A 23,897-nucleotide genomic window follows, 5' to 3' on the forward strand; every position below is an offset into this window, starting at 1 on the left:
TCACAGACCTTCCTGCCCGGAGCTGGCCTCAGACCTCGATCCTCAGATCTCAGCTTCCCGAGTAGCTGGGCTTACAGATGCGAGCCACCAGCGCCTGCAGAGGCAGGGCTGTGATCTTCATCTCTTCCTGAATTAGCAGTACACAGTGCCATTCTGTTCAGGCTGTCCGTCAACTGCCAGTCACTCCCAGCCAGCTTCTGAGTCACGTGGGTGAACTGACACTCTAGAGCGTCTTTCATCCACAAAGCGTGAGCTGTTCACTGTAGGGTAGGGAAACAGGCTTTGTGTTAGGTGATTCTGCTCAGTTGTGGGCCAAACTAGGCGTCCCCAGCAGACTTCAAACCGGCAAAACTCTAAGGAACCAGTGCTCCCTCCTGTCAACCCAGCTACTCAGGAGGCTGAGCTCTTGAGGCGATCAAAGCTAGCCTGGACAGGAAAGTACGTGAGACTCTTTATCTCCAATCACACACACACACACACACACACACACACACACACACACAACCAGCCAGAAGTGGAGATGTGGCTCAAGTGGCAAAGCACTAGCCTCAAGCTGAAAAAGCTCAGGGACAGCACCTAGGTCTTGAGTTCAAGCCCAGGACTGGCAAAAACAAAACAAAACAGGCTGAGCTATTGATGTTTAGTGGGTTGGTGTGTACAGTGAAGATTTCACTTGGGATTTTTCATTCAGTCATTCATTAACTCATTCATTCATTCATTGTGTCAGTATGGGGATTTGAACTCAGGGCCTCATACTCTGACTGGGCTTTTTCTGCTCAAGACTGGCGTTCTGCCACTTGAGCCGCAGTTCCCCTTCCAGTCTTTGCTGGTTAATTGGAGATAAGCATCTCATGGGCTTTTCTGTCTGGGCTGGCTTGAAGCTCAGTCCTCAGATCTCAGCTTCCTCAGCAGCTGGGATTATAAGTGGAAGCCACCAGTCCTGGCTCTAATTTTTAAAAATTATTTATTTACTTATATTTTCTGTGGCTTGAACTCAAGGCCTACCCCTCTGCTTGGCTTTTTATTTCTTTTAGTATGGGCCCTGGGGCTCAAATTCAAGGTGTGGGTGCTGTCCCTGAGCTTTGCGTGGTTCACTGACTTTCCTGCCCAGGGTTGGCTTTTTTTGTTGTTTGCCAGTCCTGGGCCTTGGACTCAGGGCCTGAGCACTGTCCCTGGCTTCTCTTTGCTCAAAGCCAGCACTCTGCCACTTCTGGCCGTTTTCCATCTATGTGGTGCTGGGGAATCGAACCCAGGGCTTCATGGATACGAGGCGAGCGCTCTACCCCTAGGCCACGTTCCCAGCCCCCCCCCCCCCATTGGCTTCAGACTGCCACCCTCAGAGCTTAGGCTTGGAGGACCAGCTTTTAGGTTGCCTCTTATGCAGGGGATGGAAGGGAAAACCCTGTGAGCTCTACATTAAGCTCAGAGCCTGGCGTCCTGCCGCCCCCCCTCCCCCCTCCCCCCCAGGCCCTTGGTTCTGAGCCCCAGCATTCAGGGACTGGTGACATTGACCCAGGCAGCACGTGGACTGCGGGTGCCTGAGGAGGGAACTCCGGAGCCGAGCTCAGCCTCGAGGACCACGGGCCGTGACACAATCGGGTTGCAAGGCATTGCGGGTGGGGACCAGGCGTGGGGAGGGTACCGAGGATCCAGGGGCTGCGGGCCTCAGGGGAGTCCCGGGGGGCCCAGGCTGAGTGGAGAGAGCTGCCTGGAGTGTGCTGACCTCAGGGCACCTGCCCTCCCTTGCCGTGAGGAACGCTCCTGCTGTTTCGGGGTCATGAGTCATTTGTTCTAATTGCTCAGTAAACAGATACCACGGGTAATGGCTGATAAGGTCACGAAACCACCTGACTGCACAAAATGGGATTCCGCCCGTCGGGAGGGAGCGCGGTGGGCCTCGCACCCAGGGTCTTTGGTGGGAACCCTGGGGGGCTCCTGGCTCTGCCACCGGCTCACTGAGGGGCTTCTATTGTTGGAATACTGGCCCCGAGCTTCCTTTGCAAGGGCTAGTGTTTTCTCATTTGCACCACAGTTCCATCTCCAGGTCTTATTTATTTTTCAGTTGTTTTTATTGGACATGAGAGTCTCACAGACTTTCCTGCCAGGGCTGGCTTTGAACCACAATCCTCAGATCTCAGCCTCCTTAGTACCTTTTTCTTGGTTGTGGGGCTTGAACTCGGGTCCCTGGCGCTGTCCCTGAGCTTCTCTGCTCAAGGCTCACGCTCTACCTCTTGAGCCACAGCGCCACTTCCGGCTTTTTCTGTGTGTGTGGTGCTGAGGAACCGAACCCAGGGCTTCCTGCGTGCTAGGGCGAGTGTTCTACCGCCAAGCCACCTTCCCAGCCCCCCTTCCCCCCATTTTTCTTGTTGGTTCATTGGGAGTGGAGTCTGATGGACTTTTCTGCCTGGGCTGGCTTCACACCCGCGAATCTTAAGCCTCCGAGTGGCTGGAACGACAGGCGGAGCCCCCAGGCTCTGGGGTCTTTTGGTCGGGCCCGCCAGGGCCCCTGCAAGGCAGGAGTGGGGCCCCGACACCCGGGGTCACCCGGGGCCGCGGGGCCTTGGCGGGCACCCTGCACCGCCCAGCCGGCCTGGAGTGGATCATGAAAGCCCTCAGAGGCCGCAGTTCACCCTGAGATAGAATAGATTTATTAGCAAGAGGTAATCAGGAGACATATATTTTTACAAAAATGGAAATCTCATTTTGTGTTTTTCTCCAAACAAGCCGTGAGCTGTGGGCTGGAGGACTCGCCGGAGAATCCCCATCCTGCCGGGCTGCTCACGCGTCGCTTCCGGGGCCCGCCTGCCTCTGCCGAGGGAATCTGTGTTCTTGGTACTGTACAGCGTAAAAAAGACCGGTGGTATTCACAGAGGAAGCGGCTGGGGGTCTCTATTCCTGCTGGGGGCGTCTAGACGGGGCGCCAGGAGGTGGGCGCCCCCCGCGGGCACCGCACACCCGTGCCAGGCCACGCGGGAGCGAGGGACGCTGGGTGCACCCCACTTGCGGCGGACACTGGGCAGAGGCCCCCCCAGCCGCCCCGACTGGCCGAGGGTGGGGACGCCGAGCCCCCGCCCGCACCCACGGGTTCTGGGCGACTCTTCGTGCTCACGGCGGGGTGGATCTCAGAGTAGGGCAGCCCGGGGCAGGTGACCGGGGTGACCGCGCGGGGCTCTCCTCCCGGTCGGGTCCGGGGGTGCTGGGGCGGGGGGCGGGCTGTGGGTCTGGGCTGAAAAGCTGCTTCACAAAGTAGGCTCACCGTCAGCAGGCGGGAAGACTGGTCGAGGACCGGACGCACGGGTATGGCCTCCCCTCCCCCACCCCCACCCCCAGGTATGACGAGTACACAGAACATGCTGGAAGGCGGCCTGCCCCCGCCCCTCCCTCCCGCCCCCGGGAGCTGGGGCTGGGAGGGAGGCCGGAGGAGGGCAGGAGGGCTGTGTCTTCTCTTCTGAGCGGAGTGCCGGCTGGAGGGGACGGGAGGGGCAGCAGGTGGGGGCGCAGGCACTGCGGGACGGGGCTGGGGAGCTTTGGGGGTGGCGGGCAGAGTCTGCAGGAGGGCGCAGAAGTCCACGTTCCAGCTCTACGGGAATCTAAGGAGCAGGCCGGGTCTGAGGACTCGCGGGAGCCGGCGACGCCAGGGGCTATGTACAGCGCAGGGCAGCGGGCGGCGTCCTGGGCCCCGGGCCGCGCCGCCTCAGGTCGGGAGCTTGGGTTCCAGGCGGAGGGAAGATTCGTACAGACTTTCCTCATCCAGGACCGCAGACCGGTCCAGCAGATACTGGGTGACCTGCGGCGGGGAGACGGTGAGCAGCCGGGCCCTGTGGGCGGGCACGCCGTCGCCCAGGCAACCCAGCGCCAGCCCAGCCCCGGCGGGAGGGCCCGCACGGCTCTTCCCGACCCGTGCCTGGCTGTGCCGGCCCCAGGGCTTGACGCCGGCCCGAGCTCAGGCTGTCCCTTCTCCAGGCCGGCGCTCTACCACCTGAGCCACACCTCCACCCCTGGCTTTTTGGTGGTTGATTGGAGATAAGAATTTCTTAGACTTTCTGGCTCAGGCTGGCTTTGGACCTTGGACTTCGGACCGCAGCCTCCCGAGTCGCTAAGGTGACGGGCGTGAGCCGCCCGTGCCCCGCTCTGTGAGAGTCTTCTCGCCAGTCAGCCGGCAAGAAGCCAGAAATGGGGCCGTGGCTCGAGTGGTAAAGCACCCACCTGGAACGCGAATGCCAATGAGAGCAGGACTCCCTGGGTTTGGGCCCCAGTATGGGCACAGAAACCCCCAAGCAAAAGCAAGACCCCAGGGGTGCGGTAGTGGGCGATAGCTTTGTGGGAAACGATGTCGGTGGTGCTGGGGTTTGGCCTCAAGGCCTCGTGCACGCGCACCAGTACTCCACCACGTGAGCCAAGTCCTTCCTTGGTCCTGCTCCGCTCACACCGCCTGTCCCTGTGGGCTGCTGGGCAAGGAGCCCAGGGCCTTGCGCGTGCCAGGCGACGGCTCTACCACCGAGCAACGTCCTCAGCCCTGGGGTTTTCTCAGACGCAATATTAAACCACACACACTGAAAATCCCCCTTCACTGTGATTTCTTGGATCACGCCGTGACGTGTTTAGCCTGCGTACCGAAAGAGCAACTGTCGAATCGAAATGGCGGATGCGTCACGATTCTTCCAGTGTTTCCAAGTGTTTGAAAACACTGGGCCCTGGAGTGCGGAGAGGGCGCCCATGGCAGCCCCACCCTGGAGGCCCGGCCTCCTCCCTCCCCTCCTGCCTCCTCTGCCCACGCTGGGCTTTCGGGCCCTGCGCCTAATTCCAGCCCATTCGCCAAATTCACACCACGCAGGCAGCTCTGGCTCCCAGGAGACTCTTCCCGAGAGGGAACGCGTCCCGGCCCCAGATCCCCGGACACCAAGTAACAAAGAAGATCATTTTCCTACTGGACGCCGTGGCTCATGCTTGTCGCCCTGGCTGCTCGGGGGGCCGAGCTCTGAGGACCCAGCCAAAGCGCTGGGCGGGCAGCTGGGACCCCAGCACCCATTTTGAGGCGGGAGAGGAAAAGGCAGAGGGGGAGTTCAAGGCCCCAGGTCAAGGCCCCAGTACCAGAATACACAAAGGTATTTTTCCCCTTAGGCGTGTGGTCTTCTGATCGCTGCTGGATCAGAAGCAAGTCTGTTCCTTGGTTTATTTTGGTGCTGGTGCTGGTGTTTGAACCCAGGGCCCTTCCTCTGTGTTTGTTTCTGGTTTGGGCTCTGGGCTGGCGTCCTCCCTCTTGAGCCCCAGCGCCACGGCCAGCACGGCTCTGATTGAAGGCCCCCCCCGTTCATTTCTGACCCACGCTGCAGGGAGCCGGGGGGGGGCAGGAGGCGTCAGGAAGGGGAAGTGGATGGTAAGGAAGCAGGAAGGGGGGGCGGGAGGGAGGAAGCCTGCCGGGGCTGGGCCCCCCCATCTCCCCCCCCCCACTCACCTTGGCCTGGTGCTCTATTTTGTACGCGGTTTGCTGGAACTGGCGAATCTCCCGGATGATGTGAGATATCTGTGGGAGGAGAGGCCCCGTTGAGCGGTCACCCAGGGGAGGGGGAGGGGGACGGGTGCGGACGGGAAGCCCAGCGTGCCCACCCTCTGCGGGCCGGCCACGCCCTGCGCAAGCCCCTGCCACCAGGGAGGCCCCCGGGACACAACACCCGACACCCTCGACGGAAACACACGTTTTGTTTCTTCTTTTCGGTATCGGTGTGGGGGCTAGAACTCAGTCAGGGGCCTGGGCGCTCCCTCGGCTCCTGAGCTCAAGGCGGTGCTCTAGCACCTTCTCCGCAGCTCTGCTTCCAGCTTCTTGCTGGTAAACTGGAGACGAGAGTCTCACAGATGGGTGTGCTCGGGCTGGCTCCTAACCTGACCCTCCCACCTCAGCCTGCTGAGGGGCTGGGGTGGCAGCAGTGTGGCCAGCACCCAGCTGGGAAGGTTCTGACCGGAGGGGCAGGCCTTGGGCTGGGGGGGAGGGGGCGTCTGGGATCTCATGGGGTGGTTCTGACTGGAGGGCAGGCCCTGGGCGGTGGGGGAGGGGGAGGGGGTGTCTGGGTTCTCATGGGGTGTTCTGACCGGAGGGGCAGGCCTTGGGCTGGGGGGGAGGGGGAGGGGGTGTCTGGGTTCTCATGGGGTGGTTCTGACTGGAGGGGCAGGCCTTGGGCTGGGGGGGAGGGGAGAGGGCGTCTGGGATCTCATGGGGTGGTTCTGACTGGAGGGGCAGGCCCTGGGCTGGGGGGGAGGGGGAGGGGGCGTCTGGGTTCTCATGGGGTGGTTCTGACTGGAGGGGCAGGCCTTGGGCTGGGGGGGAGGGGGAGGGGGTGTCTGGGTTCTCATGGGGTGGTTCTGACTGGAGGGGCAGGCCCTGGGCGGTGGGGGAGGGGGAGGGGGCGTCTGGGATCTCATGGGGTGGTTCTGACTGGAGGGGCAGGCCTTGGGCTGGGGGGGAGGGGGAGGGGGTGTCTGGGTTCTCATGGGGTGGTTCTGACTGGAGGGGCAGGCCCTGGGCGGTGGGGGAGGGGGAGGGGGCGTCTGGGATCTCATGGGGTGGTTCTGACTGGAGGGGCAGGGCCCTGGGCTGGGGGGGAGGGGGAGGGGGCGTCTGGGTTCTCATGGGGTGGTTCTGACTGGAGGAGCAGGCCCTGGGCTGGGGGGGAGGGGGAGGGGGCGTCTGGGTTCTCATGGGGTGGTTCCGACTGGAGGGGCAGGCCCTGGGCTGGGGGGAAGGGGGAGTCTGGGATCTCATGGGGTGGTTCTGACTGGAGGGGCAGGCCCTGGGCTGGGGGGGAGGGGGCGTCTGGGATCTCATGGGGTGGTTCTGACTGGAGGGGCAGGCCCTGGGCTGGGGGGGAGGGGGAGGGGGTGTCTGGGATCTCATGGGGTGGTTCTGACTGGAGGGGCAGGCCTTGGGCTGGGGGGGAGTGGGAGGGGGCGTCTGGGTTCTCATGGAGTGGTTCCGACTGGAGGGGCAGGCCCTGGGCTGGGGGGGAGGGGGAGAGGGCATCTGTGATCTCATGGGGTGGTTCCGACTGGAGGGGCAGGCCCTGGGCTCGGCTCCGGGGACAGCGGAGGGGGGGGTCTGGGTTCTCCTGGCACCCACCCCGCCCTGCCCCGTGGAAGCTCACCATCCGCATCTTGGAGAAGTTGACCAGGCCGTCCTCTGTGTAATTGGGGGTCCCCTCCTCGATGAAGGCCAGGTCGGTGAGGTACATGCCCAGGTAGGGGACGCAGGGCGGGTCACAACTTGGAAACAAACGTGTTTGCACTCCATCAAAGGAGCACTGTGGGAAGAGCACACCCCCACCCCTCGCCCCTGCATGGAAGTCTGGCTGGCCTGCGAGGCAGGGGGGCTCTTGTGTGCCAAGCGCTCAGTGCGGGGCCTAGGGCTGCGGGCCAGGCAGGAGCGCCCCATCTTCGGGGGCCGTGGGGCGGCTCGGTCCGCGGGCCCCCTGCCTGTCTTTGGCCTGGGTCTCCCGGTCTGCGCCCGGGGCTCCGTCTCTCTGCAGTGACTGTAGCCCAGCCCTCAGGGTCGGCCGGCCCGGCCCGGCCGGCGTGTGGATTGGGGCCGGGCAGGGTCTTCTGGGAGGGGTGGGAGCCCACTGCGCGGACCCCCCAGTCGGCGCTCTGGGGATGGGCCAGGCCTCTGCGGGCGGCCGTGAGCCGGGCTCCTGTCCCTGTTCCATGCCAGATTCTCCGGGGGCCTCTGAAGCCGCGGGTGCTCTCAGCTCACACGGGGGGCTGGGCAGGGGACCCTCCATCCTGACCCAGCTCGCGAGCCCACTTGGATGACCCTGCCGGGCTGGGGGGGGGATCCCTCGCGGGCCCGCTGTGTGGCCTTAGGTCAGTCCTTTCCCTCTCTGGCCGTCTGCAAGCGGAATCTGAGGGCACCGACGTGGGGGGGAAGGGGAAGAGGCTGTGTCCCCCTCCGCGTCGAAGCGTCTGGCATGGCCGGTGCTGGGGCTCCTGCCTCTCATCCCAGCCACTCAGGAGGCTGAGGTCCGGGGATCCAGGTTCAAAGCCAGCTCGGGACACCTTTATTCATTAAAGTACCAGAAAGCTGCAAGTGGAGCTGTGGCTCCCGAGGGAAGAGCACCCGCCTTGAGCAAAAAAGTGAAGGGACAGTGCCCAGGCCCTGAGTTCAAGCCTGAGGACCAGCACACGGGCAAACAAGGCTCCTCCGTCCAAACAACAACAACAACAACATGGCAAAGCCACTGGAGGAGGGAAGCTCCGACCCCACTCATCCACTCCGCTGTCTTTTTAAAGAAGCAAATAGGTCTCCATATTGCATGACTGGTGAGCATTAATATCGAAACAATGTAACAGCACGGGTTTGTTTATACTGTATTTTAAAAATAGTAACTCTGGGGCTGGGGATATAGCCTAGTGGCAAGAGTGCCTGCCTTGGATACACGAGGCCCTAGGTTCGATTCCCCAGCACCACATATACAGAAAACGGCCAGAAGCGGCGCTGTGGCTCAAGTGGCAGAGTGCTAGCCTTGAGCGGGAAGAAGCCAGGGACAGTGCTCAGGCCCTGAGTCCAAGGCCCAGGACTGGCCAAAAAAAAAACAAAAAACAAAAAACAAAAATAGTAACTCTGTATTTCCCGTAAGTGTGCTGTTCCTCCACCCGGGAAGGAGCGAATTAAAAATCTCTGGGGCAGGCTGGTACTGGTTGCTTGAACTCGGTGCCTTGCTTAGATTTTTTCTTTTGCTCACAGCTGGTGCGGTGCCACTCAAGCCACGCCGCCACGTCTGGCTTTTTGCCGCTAGAGGTAATTGGAAGTAACTGGAGATAAAGGTGTCTTTGATTTGTCTGCCTGGCTGCCTTCGTACCGCGGCCTCCCGACCTCAGCCTCCCGAGCAGCTGGGATGACAGGCGTGAGTGCCGGCGCCCGGCAGAGGGGCAGAGCCGTCAAGGAGGTGCTGGACAGGTGCCGGCACACAGAGCACTGGCGACGTTCTCCCACTTTTTTCTTTCTTAAATTTTTAATTGAAAAAAAAAAAGTGGTCCGGCAGCACCAGAGTTTAAACTCAGAGCCTCCTATCGGCCAACGCGCCAGCGCTTCCCGCCTGCTATTCACTTTTCTTTAGGTAGAGCCCGAGTCCTTGCCCAGGTGACCGTCCTTCCCGTGTCCTCCGTGCACCTGGCACGGCGGGCGTGTCCCGCCACACTTTGGTTTTTGATTGCGATGGAGTCATGCTAACTGTCGGCCAGGCTGGCCTTGAGCCGTGACCTTCCTGGTCTCTGTCCGCAAGGAGCTGGGATTACAAGAATGAGCTACGGTGCCCGGCTCTGAACCACAGTCCTCCGATCTGGGTTCCCGAGTCCACTGGGATTACAGGTGTGAACCACGGTGCCCAGACAGATGGCCGAGGTGGCAGCCGTTACGTCAGGGTCATCGGGCACCCAACGATTTTGAGGGCCCTGCGTGGCCTGAGACCGGAAGCTCCCCAACCTTAGAAGACGTAGGTCACCTTGCAAAAGAGCAGCATCAAAGAGCAGGGAATGGGGACGGACACAGACTTGGGCCCAGGGCCTGGTGCTGGGGTTTGAACTCAGGGCCTCCCAGTCTCAGTCGGCCTTTTCTGCTCAAGGATGGCGCTCTACTACTTCAGCCACACCTCCAACTCCAGATTTTTTTCCTGGTTAACTGGAGATAAGAGTCTCACCTATGTTCTGCCAGGCTGGCTTTGAACCTTGATCTCAGCGTGCAAAGTAGCTCGGATTAAAGGCGTGTGCCACGGGTGCCTGGCTGTGGGAATACTTATGTCCAGTCCTGGGGCTTGAACTCGGGGCCTGAGCGCTGTCCCCGAGCTGCTTTTGCTCAAGACTAGCGCTCCACCACTTGAGCCACAGCGCCACTCCTGGCCTTTTCTGTGTATGTGGTGCGGAGGACTCGAACCCAGGGCTCTGTGTGTGCGAAGTGAGCGCTCTGCCACTGAGCCGCCTTCCAGGCTGGGCGGTGGCCTGAGGCTGTTCCCGGGGGGGGGGGGGCACAGGGCTCCACGTTGGGGAATTCGGGGGAAGCACAGTCCCCCGGCTTCGTGTGCCTGCGGGGGGGGGGGGGCTCGTCACCCCTCGAGGTGTGGGGGGGGGCGGGGGGCCCCTGCGTGCCCGGGGCAGTCGGGAGGGTGGCACAGGGCCAGGCGGGGCCGCGGTGTGGAGGGGTCCCCACAAGCACCGTCCAGGGGGCCCCAGGGAGCCCGGGCGGAGGAGGAGGCAGCCGGGAGGCACAGATGGGTGACAGACTCTGAGGACACAAACAGAATGGCAATGGTCAGGCGATGGTACACGGGCTGCGGGGGCGGGGACGGGGTGGGGGGACGAGGGGACGGGAGGGGGGATGGGGGTGGGGATGGGGGGTGGGGATGGGGGATGGGGATGAGGACGGGGAGGGGGATGGGGATGGGGATGAGGACGGGGACAGGGGATGGAGATGGGGAGGGGGACGGGGATGGGGACGGGGATGGGGATGGGGATGGGGACGGGGATGGGGATGGGGATGGGGATGGGGATGGGGAGGGGGAGGGGGATGGGGACGGGGAGGGGTACGGGGACGGGGAGGGGATGAGGACGGGGACGGGGATGGGGATGGGGATGGGGATGGGGATGGGGAGGGGGAGGGGGATGGGGATGGGGAGGGGGATGGGGATGGGGATGGGATGGGGAGGGGGAGGGGGATGGGGATGGGGATGGGGATGGGGATGGGGAGGGGGATGGGGATGGGGAGGGGGATGAGGACGGGGATGGGGATGGGGATGGGGATGAGGATAGGGGACGAAGATGGGAATGGGGAGGGGGATGGGGAGGGGAATGGGGATGGGGATGGGGAGGGGGAGGGGGATGGGGATGGGGATGAGGACAGGGACGGGGGATGGGGATGGGGAGGGGGATGGGGACAGGGATGGGATGGGGATGGGGATGGGGATGGGGAGGGGGAGGGGGATGGGGAGGGGGATGGGGATGGGGATGGGGATGGGGATGGGGAGGGGGAGGGGGATGGGGATGGGGATGGGGATGGGGATGGGGATGGGGATGGGGAGGGGGATGGGGATGGGGAGGGGGATGAGGACGGGGATGGGGATGGGGATGGGGATGAGGATAGGGGACGAAGATGGGAATGGGGAGGGGGATGGGGAGGGGAATGGGGATGGGGATGGGGAGGGGGAGGGGGATGGGGATGGGGAGGGGGAGGGGGATGGGGAGGGGGAGGGGGATGGGGACGGGGATGGGGATGGGGATGGGGAGGGGGAGGGGGAAGGGGATGGGGAGGGGGAAGGGATGGAGACGGGGATGGGGACGGGGATGGGGATGGGGATGGGGAGGGGGATGGGGACGGGGAGGGGGATGGGGACAGAGGATGGGGGACGGGGACAGGAGGTAGGTTGGGGGACAGGGCACGGATCACAGAGGGCAGGCAGGCAGGAGGACAGGGCAGGCTTGTAGGGTGTCACAACCATGGTCAGGCTGCCTAGCCTCCGGGTTCAGGACGGTGGGGTGACCTGCCTGGGGGTCCCCGTGGCTTTCAGGTTCTGGAGGAAGGGGGCACGCTGGTGCCTGGGTGTCTCCCAGGGTCTCTCCAGGTCAAGGGAGGCGCCTGCCCGGCTAGGAGAGACGGGCCTCCATCTCGCCCCCTGACAGGCCCCTGTGGGACCCGGCCTCCCTCCAGGGTGACCACCAGGGCCGTGGCTGCCCCACCCGGTGGGTGCCCCAGGCAGGTCCAGCTCGCCGGCCTGGGCACAGCTGGGCTCTGACCGCGGCAGCCCCAGGACAGTGGCACAGCCACTACTCTGTCTGAGGAGCAGACGGGAAGAGGGTGGCGGCCTTGGGGGTCAGCTTTGCAAAGTCTGGAGATGTTCTGACAGTCGCAGACAGGGTCTGGAGTCATGGGTGCCTAGGCCGGCCTTTACATGCAGGCCATCCTATCTGGGCTCCTGAGTAGCTGGGATTACAGGCACAAACCACCAGGGCTGGACCCATCCCAAATACAAAACACAAGGAGGAGAACGGGGTGGGGGGGGAGGGGAGGAGGAGGAGGGGGAGGAGGAGGAGGGGGAGAAGGGCGGGAAGGGGGAGGGGGAGGAGGAGAAGGGGAGCCGGAGGAGGGCGGGGAGGGGGAGGGGGAGGAGGAGGAGAAGGGCAGCGGGAGGAGGGGGAGGAGGAGGAGGGGAGCGGGAGGAGGGTGGGGAGGGGGAGGGGGAGGAGGGCTCGGGAGCTGCTCTGCGCTGCTCCGCGCTGTGCCGGGCTCCCCGCCCCGTGGAAACGCCTCCACACCCTGGCAGATGGAGGGCGACGCTGACCGGCCTTCGGGGTGTGGGACGGACGGACGGACTTCCCGCTCCACCCGGCAGGGCAGCGTGGGGAGGGGCAGCGTTTTCAGCGTCACAGAATGACACAGACTTACTTTTTCAGGGCTTCTCTGAGATTCTTGAATCGGCCCTCGGAGGACACCAGCTTTTGGAGCTTGTCGATCAGAGCTTTCGTCTGGAAGGGAAGCGGCAGGAGGTGACGCGCGGCCCGGCTTCGCGAGGGGCCGGGTGGGGCTGGACCCCTGAGCCGGCTGGGGGTGGGCCCAGCTCCTAGGAGCGCGTGCACACGCACACACGCACGCACGGGCGTGTTCACGTCCCACGGCGGCGTGGCGCCGGAGCGGCCGCGGTCTGAGCGCGGCTGGGGGCTCCAGGAGCCTGAACCCAGAGCGGGGACGCCCGCTGACCTGCCTCCCGGATGTGAGGGCCTTGCCCGCCCAGAGTTAGGAATCAAGACCCAGAACGAAGCGGGGTGCCGTGGTGCACGCCCGTCACCCCAGCCACGCGGGAGGCTGAGATCTGAGGATCACAGGTCAAAGCCGGCCTGGGCGGCAAAGCCCCTGAGACTCTCAGCGCCAATAAACTGCTCAGAAAACGCTGGAAGCGGTGCTGTGGCTCACGTGGCGGAGCGCTAGCCTTGAGCACAGAGAGGCTCAGGGACAGTGCCCAGGCCCTGAGTTCAAATCCCAGGACTGACAAAAAAAAAAAAAGCCGGGCACCACGGCTTATGGCTGTGATCCTAGCCACTCGAGAGGCTGAGATCTGAGGACTGAGGTTCAAAGCCTGCCAGGGCAGACCAAGTCTATAGACTCTTATCTGCAGGGAATCAGTGGAGTCAGAAGCGGCCGCGTGGCTCATAGGGTAGAGCACCAGCCTTGAGTGGAAAAAGCTTAGCAAGAGTGTGAGCCACTCAAGCCCCAGGACGGGAGAAAACAACAAAACAAGAAAAAACAGCCCTCGTTGAGATACTGCGTAATTAGGGGAGACCTGGAGAACCGGTCAGGAGGCCTTTTCTGGGCTCCCTGGGGCGCTTCCTCCTTTCCCGGTCTCCTTTTCCGTGCCCACCTTGGAGGCTGACCTCAGGGCCTGGAGGCTTTTCTTGAGCATGTCTGCCTTTCTTGAGCAAAGATAGCTCCATTTGGGGGCCTTTGGGTGGTTCACTGGAGATGAGAGTCTCATGGACTTTCCCGTCCAGGCTGGCTTTGAACCACAGTCCTCAGGTCTCAGCCTCCCGGGTGGCTGGGAGGACGGGTGCGCATGGCTTGTGCTCGGCCCAGGTAATGATGGCGATGGATTGTTTTGCTCCAGCTGAGGGCCTGCTATCTGGAGGGCTGGGGCCCGGGGCCCGGGGCCTCCCTCCATACCTGCTTGGAGACCTTGAGCCAGGTCTTCTTGAGGCGGAAGACGGCGCTGCGGTTCATGGAGGAGGTGATCTCCAGCACCGCGTTGTAGTTGTGCAGGCAGCGGCAGATGTCGGCCACCGCCACCCACTTCTCTATGGCGTTCACCCGGGCCGCGAGGTCCTCGCTGCGCACGATCTCCGACGCGATCAAGTTACTGATCTTTAAGCCGACGCAATAGGACAGGAAAGAGAAAAATAGCCAAGGGAGAGGAATCGGTAACCCTGAAAGGCGGTCATTCTTTCAATACCACCGTGCTGAAAGTCCTAAGAAAAAGGAACTGAAAACGGATTAGAACAGTCATCGTGTAAAACGTCGAAGAGTTGGGCAGGGAACGCGGCCTAGCGGTAGAGCGCTCGCCTCGCCTACGTGAAGTGGGTTCGATTCCCCAGCACCACATAGATGGAAAAAGCCAGAAGTGGCGCTGTGGCTCACGTGGCAGAGTGCCAGCCTTGAGCAAAAAGAAGCCAGGGACGGCGCTCAGGCCCTGAGTCCAAGGCCCAGGACTGGCAACAAAAACAAACAGATAATTAAATAGAAAATAAACATTGAAAAAAAGACAGAATTTTACCACCAAGAAACCTCAAACGTAGTTTTGTGTGCGTGTGCGTGTGCGTGCGTGTGGTGCGCGCGTCTGTGCGTGCGTGCTGGCCTTGGGGATTGAACTCAGGACCTAGGCCCTGTCCCTTAGCTTTTTGCTCAAGGCCAGGGCTCTACTACTTGGGCAACACTTTTATTCCCAGCGCCTTGCTTGTTGATTGGACGTAAGAGTTCAGTGAACGCTCCTTCCCTGGGCTGGCTTTGAACCTCACTTGAACTCAGAGCTTCCTGCCCAGGCTAGACATTATACCACTAGTGAAGCCGCCGCTTCCGGCTCTCGGCTGCGGAACGGGGGAGAGGCCTCCCAAGCCTGCCTGTCTGGGCGGGCTTCGATTGTGATCCTGGGTCTCAGCCTCCGCGGGGCTAGGGCGGGCGGGCGGAGCCACCGCTCTGGCTTTACTTGGGATCTTGTGCTGTACTTGCTCCATCCCTGCACGTGACGGGGTGGGGGGGAGGGGAGGGGAGCGGCCGGTCGCTGCACCCCTCCTCCGTGTCGCAATGCCGATCTTTCTTGCTCCCTGCTGGCTGGCCGCCAGGGCCCTTCCGGGACTGGGTGTGTCCCCCCCCCCCCGCCCCCCCCCGCCCCCCCCCTCCCCCCCCCCCCCCGGGCCCCGGGCCGATCCCGCGCCCGTCCGCGTGAGCGGAGCCTCGTGCTCCGGGGCTGGCAGGGACTCTCTGCTTACGGTGAGGATTCCAGGGCCCGGGGTCTCAGGGCCGTCAGGAGCCCGGGGCCCGGCAGGGACCACCATTGCCTGCACGCTGCTAGGACGGGATGGTTTTTAATACTGTATGATATAAGTATGTGCTTTATGTTACATGTTCTATAACACATACTATGCTACATACAACGTAATTATGTACCGCATAAGCATATTTACTACGTACCATACGTTTACATTTTAAATATTATATATGTTATTTTAAATAAATATACGTGTGTGTCCTGTGTGTATATCTATCTACACAGTGCCAGTGTGGGGGCTTGAACGCACCGTGTTGTCCCTTTAGCGGTTTATTATTTTTTTTCTGGTACATTGAAGATAAGCGTCAGACTTTCTAGCTCCGGATGGCTGCAAACTGGTACCCCGAGACCTCCGCCTCCTAAGGATTACAGGGCTGAGCCGCCGGCACCCAGCTCTGCGCTGCCCCCCCCACCCCCCCCCCCCCCACCTGCCGTTCTTGGGCTTGAGCCCAGGGCCTGGGCGCTGTCCCTGAGCTTCTTTTGCTCGAGGCAGCACTCTGCCACTCGGGCCACAGCGCCACTTCCATTTTCTGGTGCTTAACTGGAAATAAGAGTCTCACAGACTTTCCTGCCCAGGCTGGCTTTGCACCCCAGTCCTCTGTGACCCGGCTTGCCCCCTCCCCCATGCTGCCTGTGGGGCCTCCTGGGGGCTGGGCACTCTGTCTCTCTGAGATGCTTCTCCCAAGGGCCCATCTTCCCCGCTACTTGAAGCCACGGGGCCTGTGGCCAAAGCGGTGGACACTCGGGGGGCTGAGACCTAAGAATCACAGTTCAAGGTCAGTCCCAGCCGCAAAGTCCTGAGACTCTTCATCTCTCAGGAACCGGCTCACCGACGGTGGCGCCGAGGCCGGGCTGGGGTATGAGAGGCCCCCCGGGGGTGGGGGCAGCTCCCGCCCTCAGCCCCCGGGCCGTGCTACTCACGTCATTGAAGTGCTTGGTGGTTTTCATGATGTAAGGCGTCCGCTCGTTCTTCTCCAGCTTCATCCAGCCCTGGCCGAAGAACTCCCTGCCGGGCAAGGGGGGGGGGGCGGCCGCGCTCAGCTCACGGCTTTGCGAGGGGGCGGCTGCTGGGGGAGGGAGCCCTCCCCTCCTCTTCCTCATGCTGGGACTGGGGCTTGAACTCAGGGCTCAGGGCCTGGGCTTTCACCTTCCCCGCTCAAGGCTGGTGCGCCTCCGCTTAACCCACGCCTCCACTCCCCCCGTTTTGCTCCTTAATTGGAGACGAGAGTCTCCCGGACTCTCTGCCACGCCCAGATCTCAGCCTCCGGGGTTGCTGTGATGACAGGCGTGTAGCCGGGCTCCATGTGTGCACACACATGCACGCATGCTCTCGACCTCCAGAATAGGAACTGGATTACAGGTGCTTCTGGAAACACCGCTGTGCGCAGCTGACCCGCAACCACAGGCCTCGGGGAAGGAAGGGGTCACCGTGGGTGGGGGATCTGAGAGGCGGGGGACGGCTTGAAGTGGGGGCAGGGAGGACAACACCCGGGGGGAGGGATGAGGACACCCGGGGGGGAGGGATGAGGACACCCGGGGGGAGGGATGAGGACACCAGGGGGAGGGATGAGGACACCGAGGGGGGAGGGAGGAGGACACCAGGGGGGAGGGAGGAGGACACTGAGGGGGGAGGGATGAGGACACCGAGGGGGAAGGGATGAGGACACCGAGGGGGAGGGATGAGGACACTGAGGGGGGAGGGATGAGGACACTGAGGGGGAGGGATGAGGACACTCGGGGGGGGAGGGATGAGGACACCGAGGGGGGAGGGATGAGGACACTGACGGGGGAGGGATGAGGACACTGAGGGGGGAGGGATGAGGACACCGATGGAGGAGGGATGGGGACACCCGGCGGGGAGGGAGGAGGACGCCCACTCACTCGTACGGAATCTTCTTGAAGACCAGGTGGTCCAGCAGCGTCAGCTGCTCTGCGATCTCCAGGGCCGAGTGGTTTTCGAAGGGCTCGGCCCGCACGCCCTCGGCCTGTGGAGGCCAAGCGGGGTGGTCACTGGCGGCCGGGCAGGCGGGAACCGGGGGGGGGGGGGTGCCCGGCCTCCGCCGCCCGCTGGGGTGCAGGTCTGCGCGTGGCTGCCGGGCTCCAGGTCATTCCCTTGCTGTCTGTCACCCGTTGCCCATCCACCCTGATCTGAGGGGCTTCCCTCCTTGAGCCCCGTCCCCAGCCCTTTCCCCTCGCTCAGGTTGGTTCGTTTGCCAGTCCTGGGCCTTGAACTCAAGGCTTGGGCACCGTCCCCACGTTCCTTTGCTCAAGGCCAGCGCCCTCCATGGAGCCACCGTGACACCGGTGGCTTTTTCCGAGGTTAGTGAGAGTCTCACGGGCCTTCCTGCCCAGGCTGGCTGCACACACGCGCCCTCAGAGCTCAACTTCCCCGTGGCTGGGGGGACAGGCGTGAGCACCGGTGCCCGCCCACGCCTGCAGACAGGCAGGGGTGGGGTGAGGGCTCGAGGAGGGGAGGCTGCCCCGATCTGCAGGACCCGGGGGGGGCGGGGGGAGGGAGGCAAGGAGGGAGGGATGGTCCACGGAGGATCGGGTCAGGACCGAAGCCCCCGTGTCCCATCGGGGCAGGCCACCTCCACAGCGGAGGGGCTTGGAGCGGGACCTGCCTTCCTTCCCCAGCAGGACTTGCGCTTTCTCACCCCAGCCCACGGCCCAAGCGCAGGGCTGGGCGTCGGTGTTCACGCCTGCAATCCCAGCCACGCAGGCGGCTGAGATCTGACCGTCAGGATTTGAAGCCAGCTGGGACGGGAAAGTCTGGGAGACTCCTATCTCCAACAAACCCGCCAAAGGTCAGGGGTGGGGCTGGGAACGCGGCCTCGTGGTGGAGCGCTCGCCTAGCAGGCACGAAGCCCTGGGTTCGATTCCTCTGCACCACATGTATAGAAAAAGCCGGAAGTGGCGCTGTGGCTCAAGGGGTAGAGTGCTAGCCTCGAGCATAATAGCTCAGGGAGAGTTCCCAGGACCCAGGACAGACAGACAGACAGACACACAAACAAGATGCCCCACACTCGCCCTGCCCCCAAACCAAGGGAAGAGGGGTCCACCCAAGCCTGGGGACAAGGCTTGTCCTTCCCTCTTTCTTAGTTTCTCTGCCAATGGTGAGGTCTGCCCACCTGCTAGGCCCTGGCTGTGGGTCCCAGAGCCAGCCGTGTGTGTGTGTGTGTGCGTGTGCATGTGTGGTCTGTGTGATGTGTATAGTATGTGGTGTGTGTGCGTGCGTGTGTGTGTGTGTGGTGCGTGTGCATGTGTGGTGTGTGCGCATGTGGTATGTGGGGTGCGTGTAGTGTGTGGCATGTGGCATTGGTGTGTGTTATGTGGTATGTGTGTGGTGCATGTGGTGTATGGCATATGCATGTGTGGTATGTGGTGTGTGTGGTGTGTGTGCGTGTGTGGTGTGTGCGCGTGTGGTATGTGGGGTGTGGCATGTGGCATTGGTGTGTGTTATGTGGTGTGTGTGGTATGTGTGGTGTATGTGTGCGTGTGTTATGTGGTGTGTGTGGTGTGTGTGGTGTCTGGTACGTGGCATTGGTGTGTGTTATGTGGTGTGTGTGCGTGTGTGGTATGTGGTATTGTGTGTGTGTGGTACGTGGTGTGTGTGGTGTGTGTGTTATGTGGTGTGTGTGGTGTATGCATGCGTGGGGCACGTGGTGTGTGTGTTATGTGGTGTGTGTGGTGTATGCGTGCGTGGGGCACGTGGTGTGTGTGTTATGTGGTATGTGCGTGTGTGGTGTGAGTGTGGTGTGTGTGTGGTACGTGTGTGGCGTGTGTGGTACGTGGTGTGTGTGGTACGTGGTGTGTGTGTTGTGTGGTACATGTGTGGCGTGTGTGGTACATGGTGTGTGTGGTGTGTGGTATGTGTGTGCGTGTGTGGTGTGTGTTGTGTGGTACGTGGTGTGTGTGTTGTGTGGTACGTGGTGTGTGTGTTATGTGGTGTGTGTGTGGTGTGAGTGTGGTGTGTGTGTGGTACGTGTGTGGTGTGTGGTGTGTGGTATGTGTGGTACGTGGTGTGTGGTGTGTGTGTGTGCGTGTGTGGTGTGTGTGTGGTTCGTGGTGTGTGTGTGTGTGTGTGGGAGGGGGCACGGCGCTGGCTGTGTTGCCGGATGTTTCCTGGCTGAGTCAGCAGGGCGGGAAGCAGAGGCCCTGGCGGGAAGCCGTGTGGGGAGGGAGCCCGGGAGGAGGAGTTTGGAGCCAGGCTGGTGACCGTGGGGCCGTGGGCTGCTGGGCTTCTGAGAAGGACCGAGTGCCCCGGGGCAGGGCCCAGGGCGGCCGAGGGGGCATCCAGCCGGAGCGACCCAGCGCCTCTGGGGGCCGCAGGAGCGTGGGCCAGGCCCGTCTGGGGGCTCTGGGTGTGGCCCAGGCAGCGGGGCCCCGGGAGGCAAGGTCACCGTCCACAACTTCTGCCGCCCTTCCGAGAAAGCTCTAACAGAGGCACGGGCCTCTCGCGATGCCGTCTGCCCCCCACGGGCCTGGGCAGCTCGGGAGGGGTCTCCGCCTGTCCCCAGGGGAGCAGAGACCCCTTATGCGCGTCGGTTGTTGTGTGGATTGCGGGGCTTGAACCCGGGGCCTGGGTGCTGCCCACGAGCTCCTCTGCTCAAGGCCGGCGCTCTACCGCTTGAGCCACAGCACCACTTCTGGTTTTCTGGTGGTTCACTGGGGATGAGAGTCTCACGGACGTTCCTGCCCGGGCTGGCTTTGAACCGCGACCCTCAGCCTCCTGAGTAGCGGGAATGACAGGCTAGAGGGTCTGCCGCGCGCCCCCGGCACTGTGACACAGGGCTGCGCGCCGCGTGCGGCTCACCGGCACGTTCTGGGGGTGCAAACGGGCCCCGGCCCTGCTCCCCCCGCCCCGGCCAGGGGCACAGCCGTCCTGCGTGCTCTGCTGGGCCAGGCCTGAACCAACACCAGCGTTCTGCACCGCTGCCCCCTAAGCACAGCCCTGGGGGGGGGGGGGAACGCAAGCTCCTTGGGCCTCAGTTTCCCCATCTGTGACATGGGGAGATAATGCAGCACTATTGAAAAACATACGTGACCCCTGCCGCCCAGGAGGCCGAGGTGCGAAGCCGGCCAGGCAGGAACGCCCGAGAGACTCAGCTCCAGGGAGCCACCACGAAGCTGCAAGGGGAGGAGCGCCAGCCTCGAGCAAAAGGAGGGACAGCGTCCAGGCCCTGCGGTCAAGCCCCAGGACTGGCACCGGAAAGGAAACCTCAGCCCGTGGTGCCTGTCAACGCGGTCGCACGTGGAGCTAGACTCTGTGGCTTTGGTTAAGTGAAGATGGGGTTGCCGGGCCGGCTCTAATCTATTGTGACTTCAGTCCCGGTAAGAAAGAGAAATGTGGCCACGGAGACAGACAGACAGACAGACAGACAGGGACAGACAGACATACAGGCAGCAGAGACAGACAGAGACAGACAGGCAGGCAGAGACAGACGGACATCAGGCAGACAGAGACAGACAGACTGGCATACTGAGACAGACAGAGATCAGAGACAGACAGGCAGACAGACACAGAGAGGCAGCAGACACAGACAGACAGACTGGCATACTGAGTCAGACAGACAGAGGCAGAGAGACAGAGGCAGACGGACAGATGGCCTGCAGCCAGAGGCGGTCAGAGGCGGAAGGAAGACGACGCAGACTCGGGGAGGACGTGGCCCTGCAGCCCCGGAGGCAGAGACGGCCGGGGCGCTGCTGTGGGCTGAGGGGCGTGCGGGGCCATCTGCAGTGGGGTGAGGTGGGGAAGGCCCCCCCCGGCCGCCCCGGCCTCTGGAGAGCTCCGCAACCGTGGGGGGATTCGCTGCACCCTCGCTCTGCGTGGCCCAGGCCCCAGGGTCTTGGGGAGGGGAGGCAGAAGGACCCCAGGCGAGCGGGGGGGGGGGGGCAGCTCTGCTCACCATCTGCGTGATCTCCTCCAGGGTGATCTGGTTGTCCCCCGGCTCCTCCTGCGTCAGAGTCCTGGGGAAGGGGGCAGGGGAGCCCAGCTCAGCCTCATCCCCCCCCCCGCCTCCCCAGCCCGGGCGCCCCCCCCCGCCCCCCCAATGCCCTCTGCCCAGCCGGCGCGGGGCTCACGCCCCTCATCCTAGCCACTCGGGAGGCTGGGACTCGAGGATCCCGATCCAAAGCCAGCCTGGGCAGGAGAGTCTGCGAGACTGCGCTCCACTGAACCAGCAAAAGGCTGGAAGTGGAAGTGGCTTGGTGGGCTTGAGCGGTAGCGGGCCGGCCTTCAGCGAGGAAGCTAAGGGGCAGCGAGTGTGAGCCCGGGGCCCGCACACGCGCGTGCGCTCTCCCTCTCTGACCTCAGAGCCCCTCTCCTCTCCCTTCCTCGACACTCTTCCTCACAGTTCACTTGGGCAGGGGCTCTGGGTGGCCCCTGTGGGTGGGGCTGTGTAGGCAGCAGGGGCTCCTGGGTGCCCAAGGCTGCAGGGCCTGGGGTGGAAGGAGGGGGCCAGCGGGGCTCCGCGGCCTGGGGTGGAAGGAGGGGGCTAGCGGGGCTCTGCGGGGCTGGGGTGGAAGGAGGGGGCCAGCGGGGCTCCGCGGCCTGGGGTGGAAGGAGGGAGGGGGCCGGGGGGCTCTGTGGGCCTGGGGTGGAAGGAGGGGGCTAGCGGGGCTCTGCGGGGCTGGGGTGGAAGGAGGGGGCCAGCGGGGCTCTGCGGGGCTGGGGTGGAAGGAGGGGGCCAGCGGGGCTCCGCGGCCTGGGGTGGAAGGAGGGAGGGGGCCAGCGGGGCTCTGCGGGGCTGGGGTGGAAGGAGGGGGCCAGCGGGGCTCCGCGGCCTGGGGTGGAAGGAGGGAGGGGGCCAGGGGGGCTCTGCGGGCCTGGGGTGGAAGGAGGGGGCCAGCGGGGCTCCGCGGGCCGGGAGCAGGGGGCCGCCCTGGCTGCGGGGCACGGTGCGCCCCAGGACTCCCCTTCCATGCTCTTAAGTGCTGGTCCCGCGGCGTGAACTCTGGGCTGGGGCGCCGTCCCTGAGCTCCTCCGCCCAAGGCTGGCGCTCACGCACTGGACCTGCACCGGCAGCCCCGGTGTTCTGGTGGCGCGCTGGGGACAGGGGTCTCATGGACTCTCCCGCCCGGGCTGGCGCTGCACTGGGCGCCTCGGATCTCGGCCTCCCGAGTAGCTGGGGTGACGGGCGCGAGCCACCGGCTCCCACAGAACGTTCCGGTGCCGGCCAGGCGGCCAGCGCGGCCCCGGGTGTGGCCGGAGGAGCGGGCGGCTGAGGCCTGGCGGAGATCACGGCCCCGCAGGGGCGGGGCAGGTGGAGCGGCCTCGCAGAGCCTGGCCCTCTGCTGTCTGCGGTCCCCACTTCCTCTCTCCCGCCCCGCTTTCCCCCACGACCCCTGCCCCGGCCCGGCCCGGCCCGCCGGCGTCCGCCCGGTCCTCACCGGATGATGTTGGCCGCTGCCTTCCGCTCCTGGGTCAGGAGTTCGGGGTCATGCATGACCTCTTCCAGGAAGCCGATCACCTTGCACTTGAGCTCCTCGTTGGTTTCAAAGTCCTGTGGGAGGAGGGGACGGGGCTCGGCGGGCGCGTCCTGGGCCGTCCCACAGTGCTCTGCGCCCGGCTGCGGGAGGGGGCCCCCGCTCGGGTCCCCCCGGCCCCACAGAGGCGGGCAAGGAAGGCCTTTTGTTTGGGGCGGGGGCAGTCCCAGGCTCGAGCTCAGGGCCCAGGCGCTGTCCCTGAGACTTCTTTTTTTTTATTTTTTATTTTGCCAGTCCTGGGTCTTGAACTCAGGGCCTGAGCGCCGTCCCTGGCTTCTTTGCGCTCAGGGCTAGCACTCGGCCGCCTGAGCCACAGCGCCCCTTCTGTGGTGCTGGGGAATCGAACCCAGGGCTTCAGGTATAGGGGGCGAGCGCTCCGCCACTGGGCCACGTTCCCAGCCCCCTGCGATTTCTCTTTGCTGACGGCTGGCCCTCCAGCAGTAAAGGCTCCTCCGCTCCACTCCCGCTTTCTGCTGCTTCCTTGGCGCTAAGTCTCGTGGGCGTTCCTGCCCAGGCTCAGCCTCTCGAGCGGCTGAGTTACAGGGGTGAGCACCCGCGCCCGGCGTGCAAGGCAGACGTTGGGACACGGAGGCCTGGGGCCCCTGGGCGTGGCCGAGGGCCGTCCGAGGTGGGGCGAGCCCTCCGAGGGGGCCCCCGGGCGGGCGGCTGTCCTGCTGAGGGCGCGGCGCTGCCCCGGGGCCTGTTATTTCCACACGCACACGCACACGCACGCACACGCGCACACCCCGCGGGGCTCACCCACCTGCGAGTGCTTGGAGACCCAGTGGCGCAGCACGTTGAGCACGCGGTTCGTGGCTGCCCGGCGGATCACGAACTCCTTGTCCCCGTTGTTCCGCTGGTCGGGAGGGAACCCTGCCAGCCAGGAGAGGGGGCCGTGACCTGGGTGCAGCTCCCGGACCGAGGCTCAGGAACTTCCCCTCCCCACCCCCATCCCCCCCTCCCCCCCCCGGCCCCGCTCCAGCTCGTCTTGGGTGGTCCATTGGAAGCGAGTCTCTGACTTTCCTTCCTGGGCTGGCTTTGAACTGTGGCGCCCCAATCCCCAGTGCAGCAAATACTCCGCGCAGGGCGACCGTGGCCCGGGGGTGGGGGGGTCTGTGCCGCGGGGTCTGCGCCCGCCCGCCCACCCCCCCACGCCCCGCGCACCTGCCCCGGCCAGCGACACCCTGCGGTCCTTCTCCTCGTGCCGCCTGCCCGCCCACCCCCCCATGCCCCGCGCACCTGCCCCGGCCAGCGACACCCTGCGGTCCTTCTCCTCGTGCCGCCCGCCCGCCCGCCCCCCCACACCCCGCGCACCTGCCCCGGCCAGCGACACCCTGCGGTACT

The 23,897-nt window shown here is 64.0% G+C and overlaps 1 protein-coding gene across 5 annotated transcripts in view; it reads right to left on the reverse strand.

The window, feature by feature from the left end:
* Window positions 1–3,500: 3,500 nt before the first annotated feature.
* The window catches only part of Rasgrf1 (Ras protein specific guanine nucleotide releasing factor 1), a 75,714-nt gene continuing 55,317 nt past the window's right edge, over window positions 3,501–23,897 (reverse strand). For all 5 annotated transcript variants that reach the window (XM_048329588.1, XM_048329586.1, XM_048329585.1 and 2 more), the window contains 11 exons: window positions 23,868–23,897; window positions 23,317–23,426; window positions 22,458–22,570; window positions 20,975–21,035; window positions 16,947–17,050; window positions 15,987–16,071; window positions 13,688–13,885; window positions 12,419–12,498; window positions 7,137–7,254; window positions 5,456–5,524; window positions 3,501–3,787 (listed from right to left, as the gene is read on the reverse strand). The exon at window positions 23,868–23,897 ends at the window's right edge or, in 3 of these variants, runs on beyond it. In XM_048329588.1, coding sequence (XP_048185545.1) covers window positions 3,695–3,787; window positions 5,456–5,524; window positions 7,137–7,254; window positions 12,419–12,498; window positions 13,688–13,885; window positions 15,987–16,071; window positions 16,947–17,050; window positions 20,975–21,035; window positions 22,458–22,570; window positions 23,317–23,426; window positions 23,868–23,897 — 1,061 coding nt within the window. In that variant the 3' untranslated portion in view covers window positions 3,501–3,694. The remainder of the gene's footprint in view (window positions 3,788–5,455; window positions 5,525–7,136; window positions 7,255–12,418; window positions 12,499–13,687; window positions 13,886–15,986; window positions 16,072–16,946; window positions 17,051–20,974; window positions 21,036–22,457; window positions 22,571–23,316; window positions 23,427–23,867) is intronic.

This window comes from Perognathus longimembris, chromosome 20, assembly GCF_023159225.1.
Source record: "Perognathus longimembris pacificus isolate PPM17 chromosome 20, ASM2315922v1, whole genome shotgun sequence".
Classification (NCBI taxonomy): domain Eukaryota; kingdom Metazoa; phylum Chordata; class Mammalia; order Rodentia; family Heteromyidae; genus Perognathus; species Perognathus longimembris.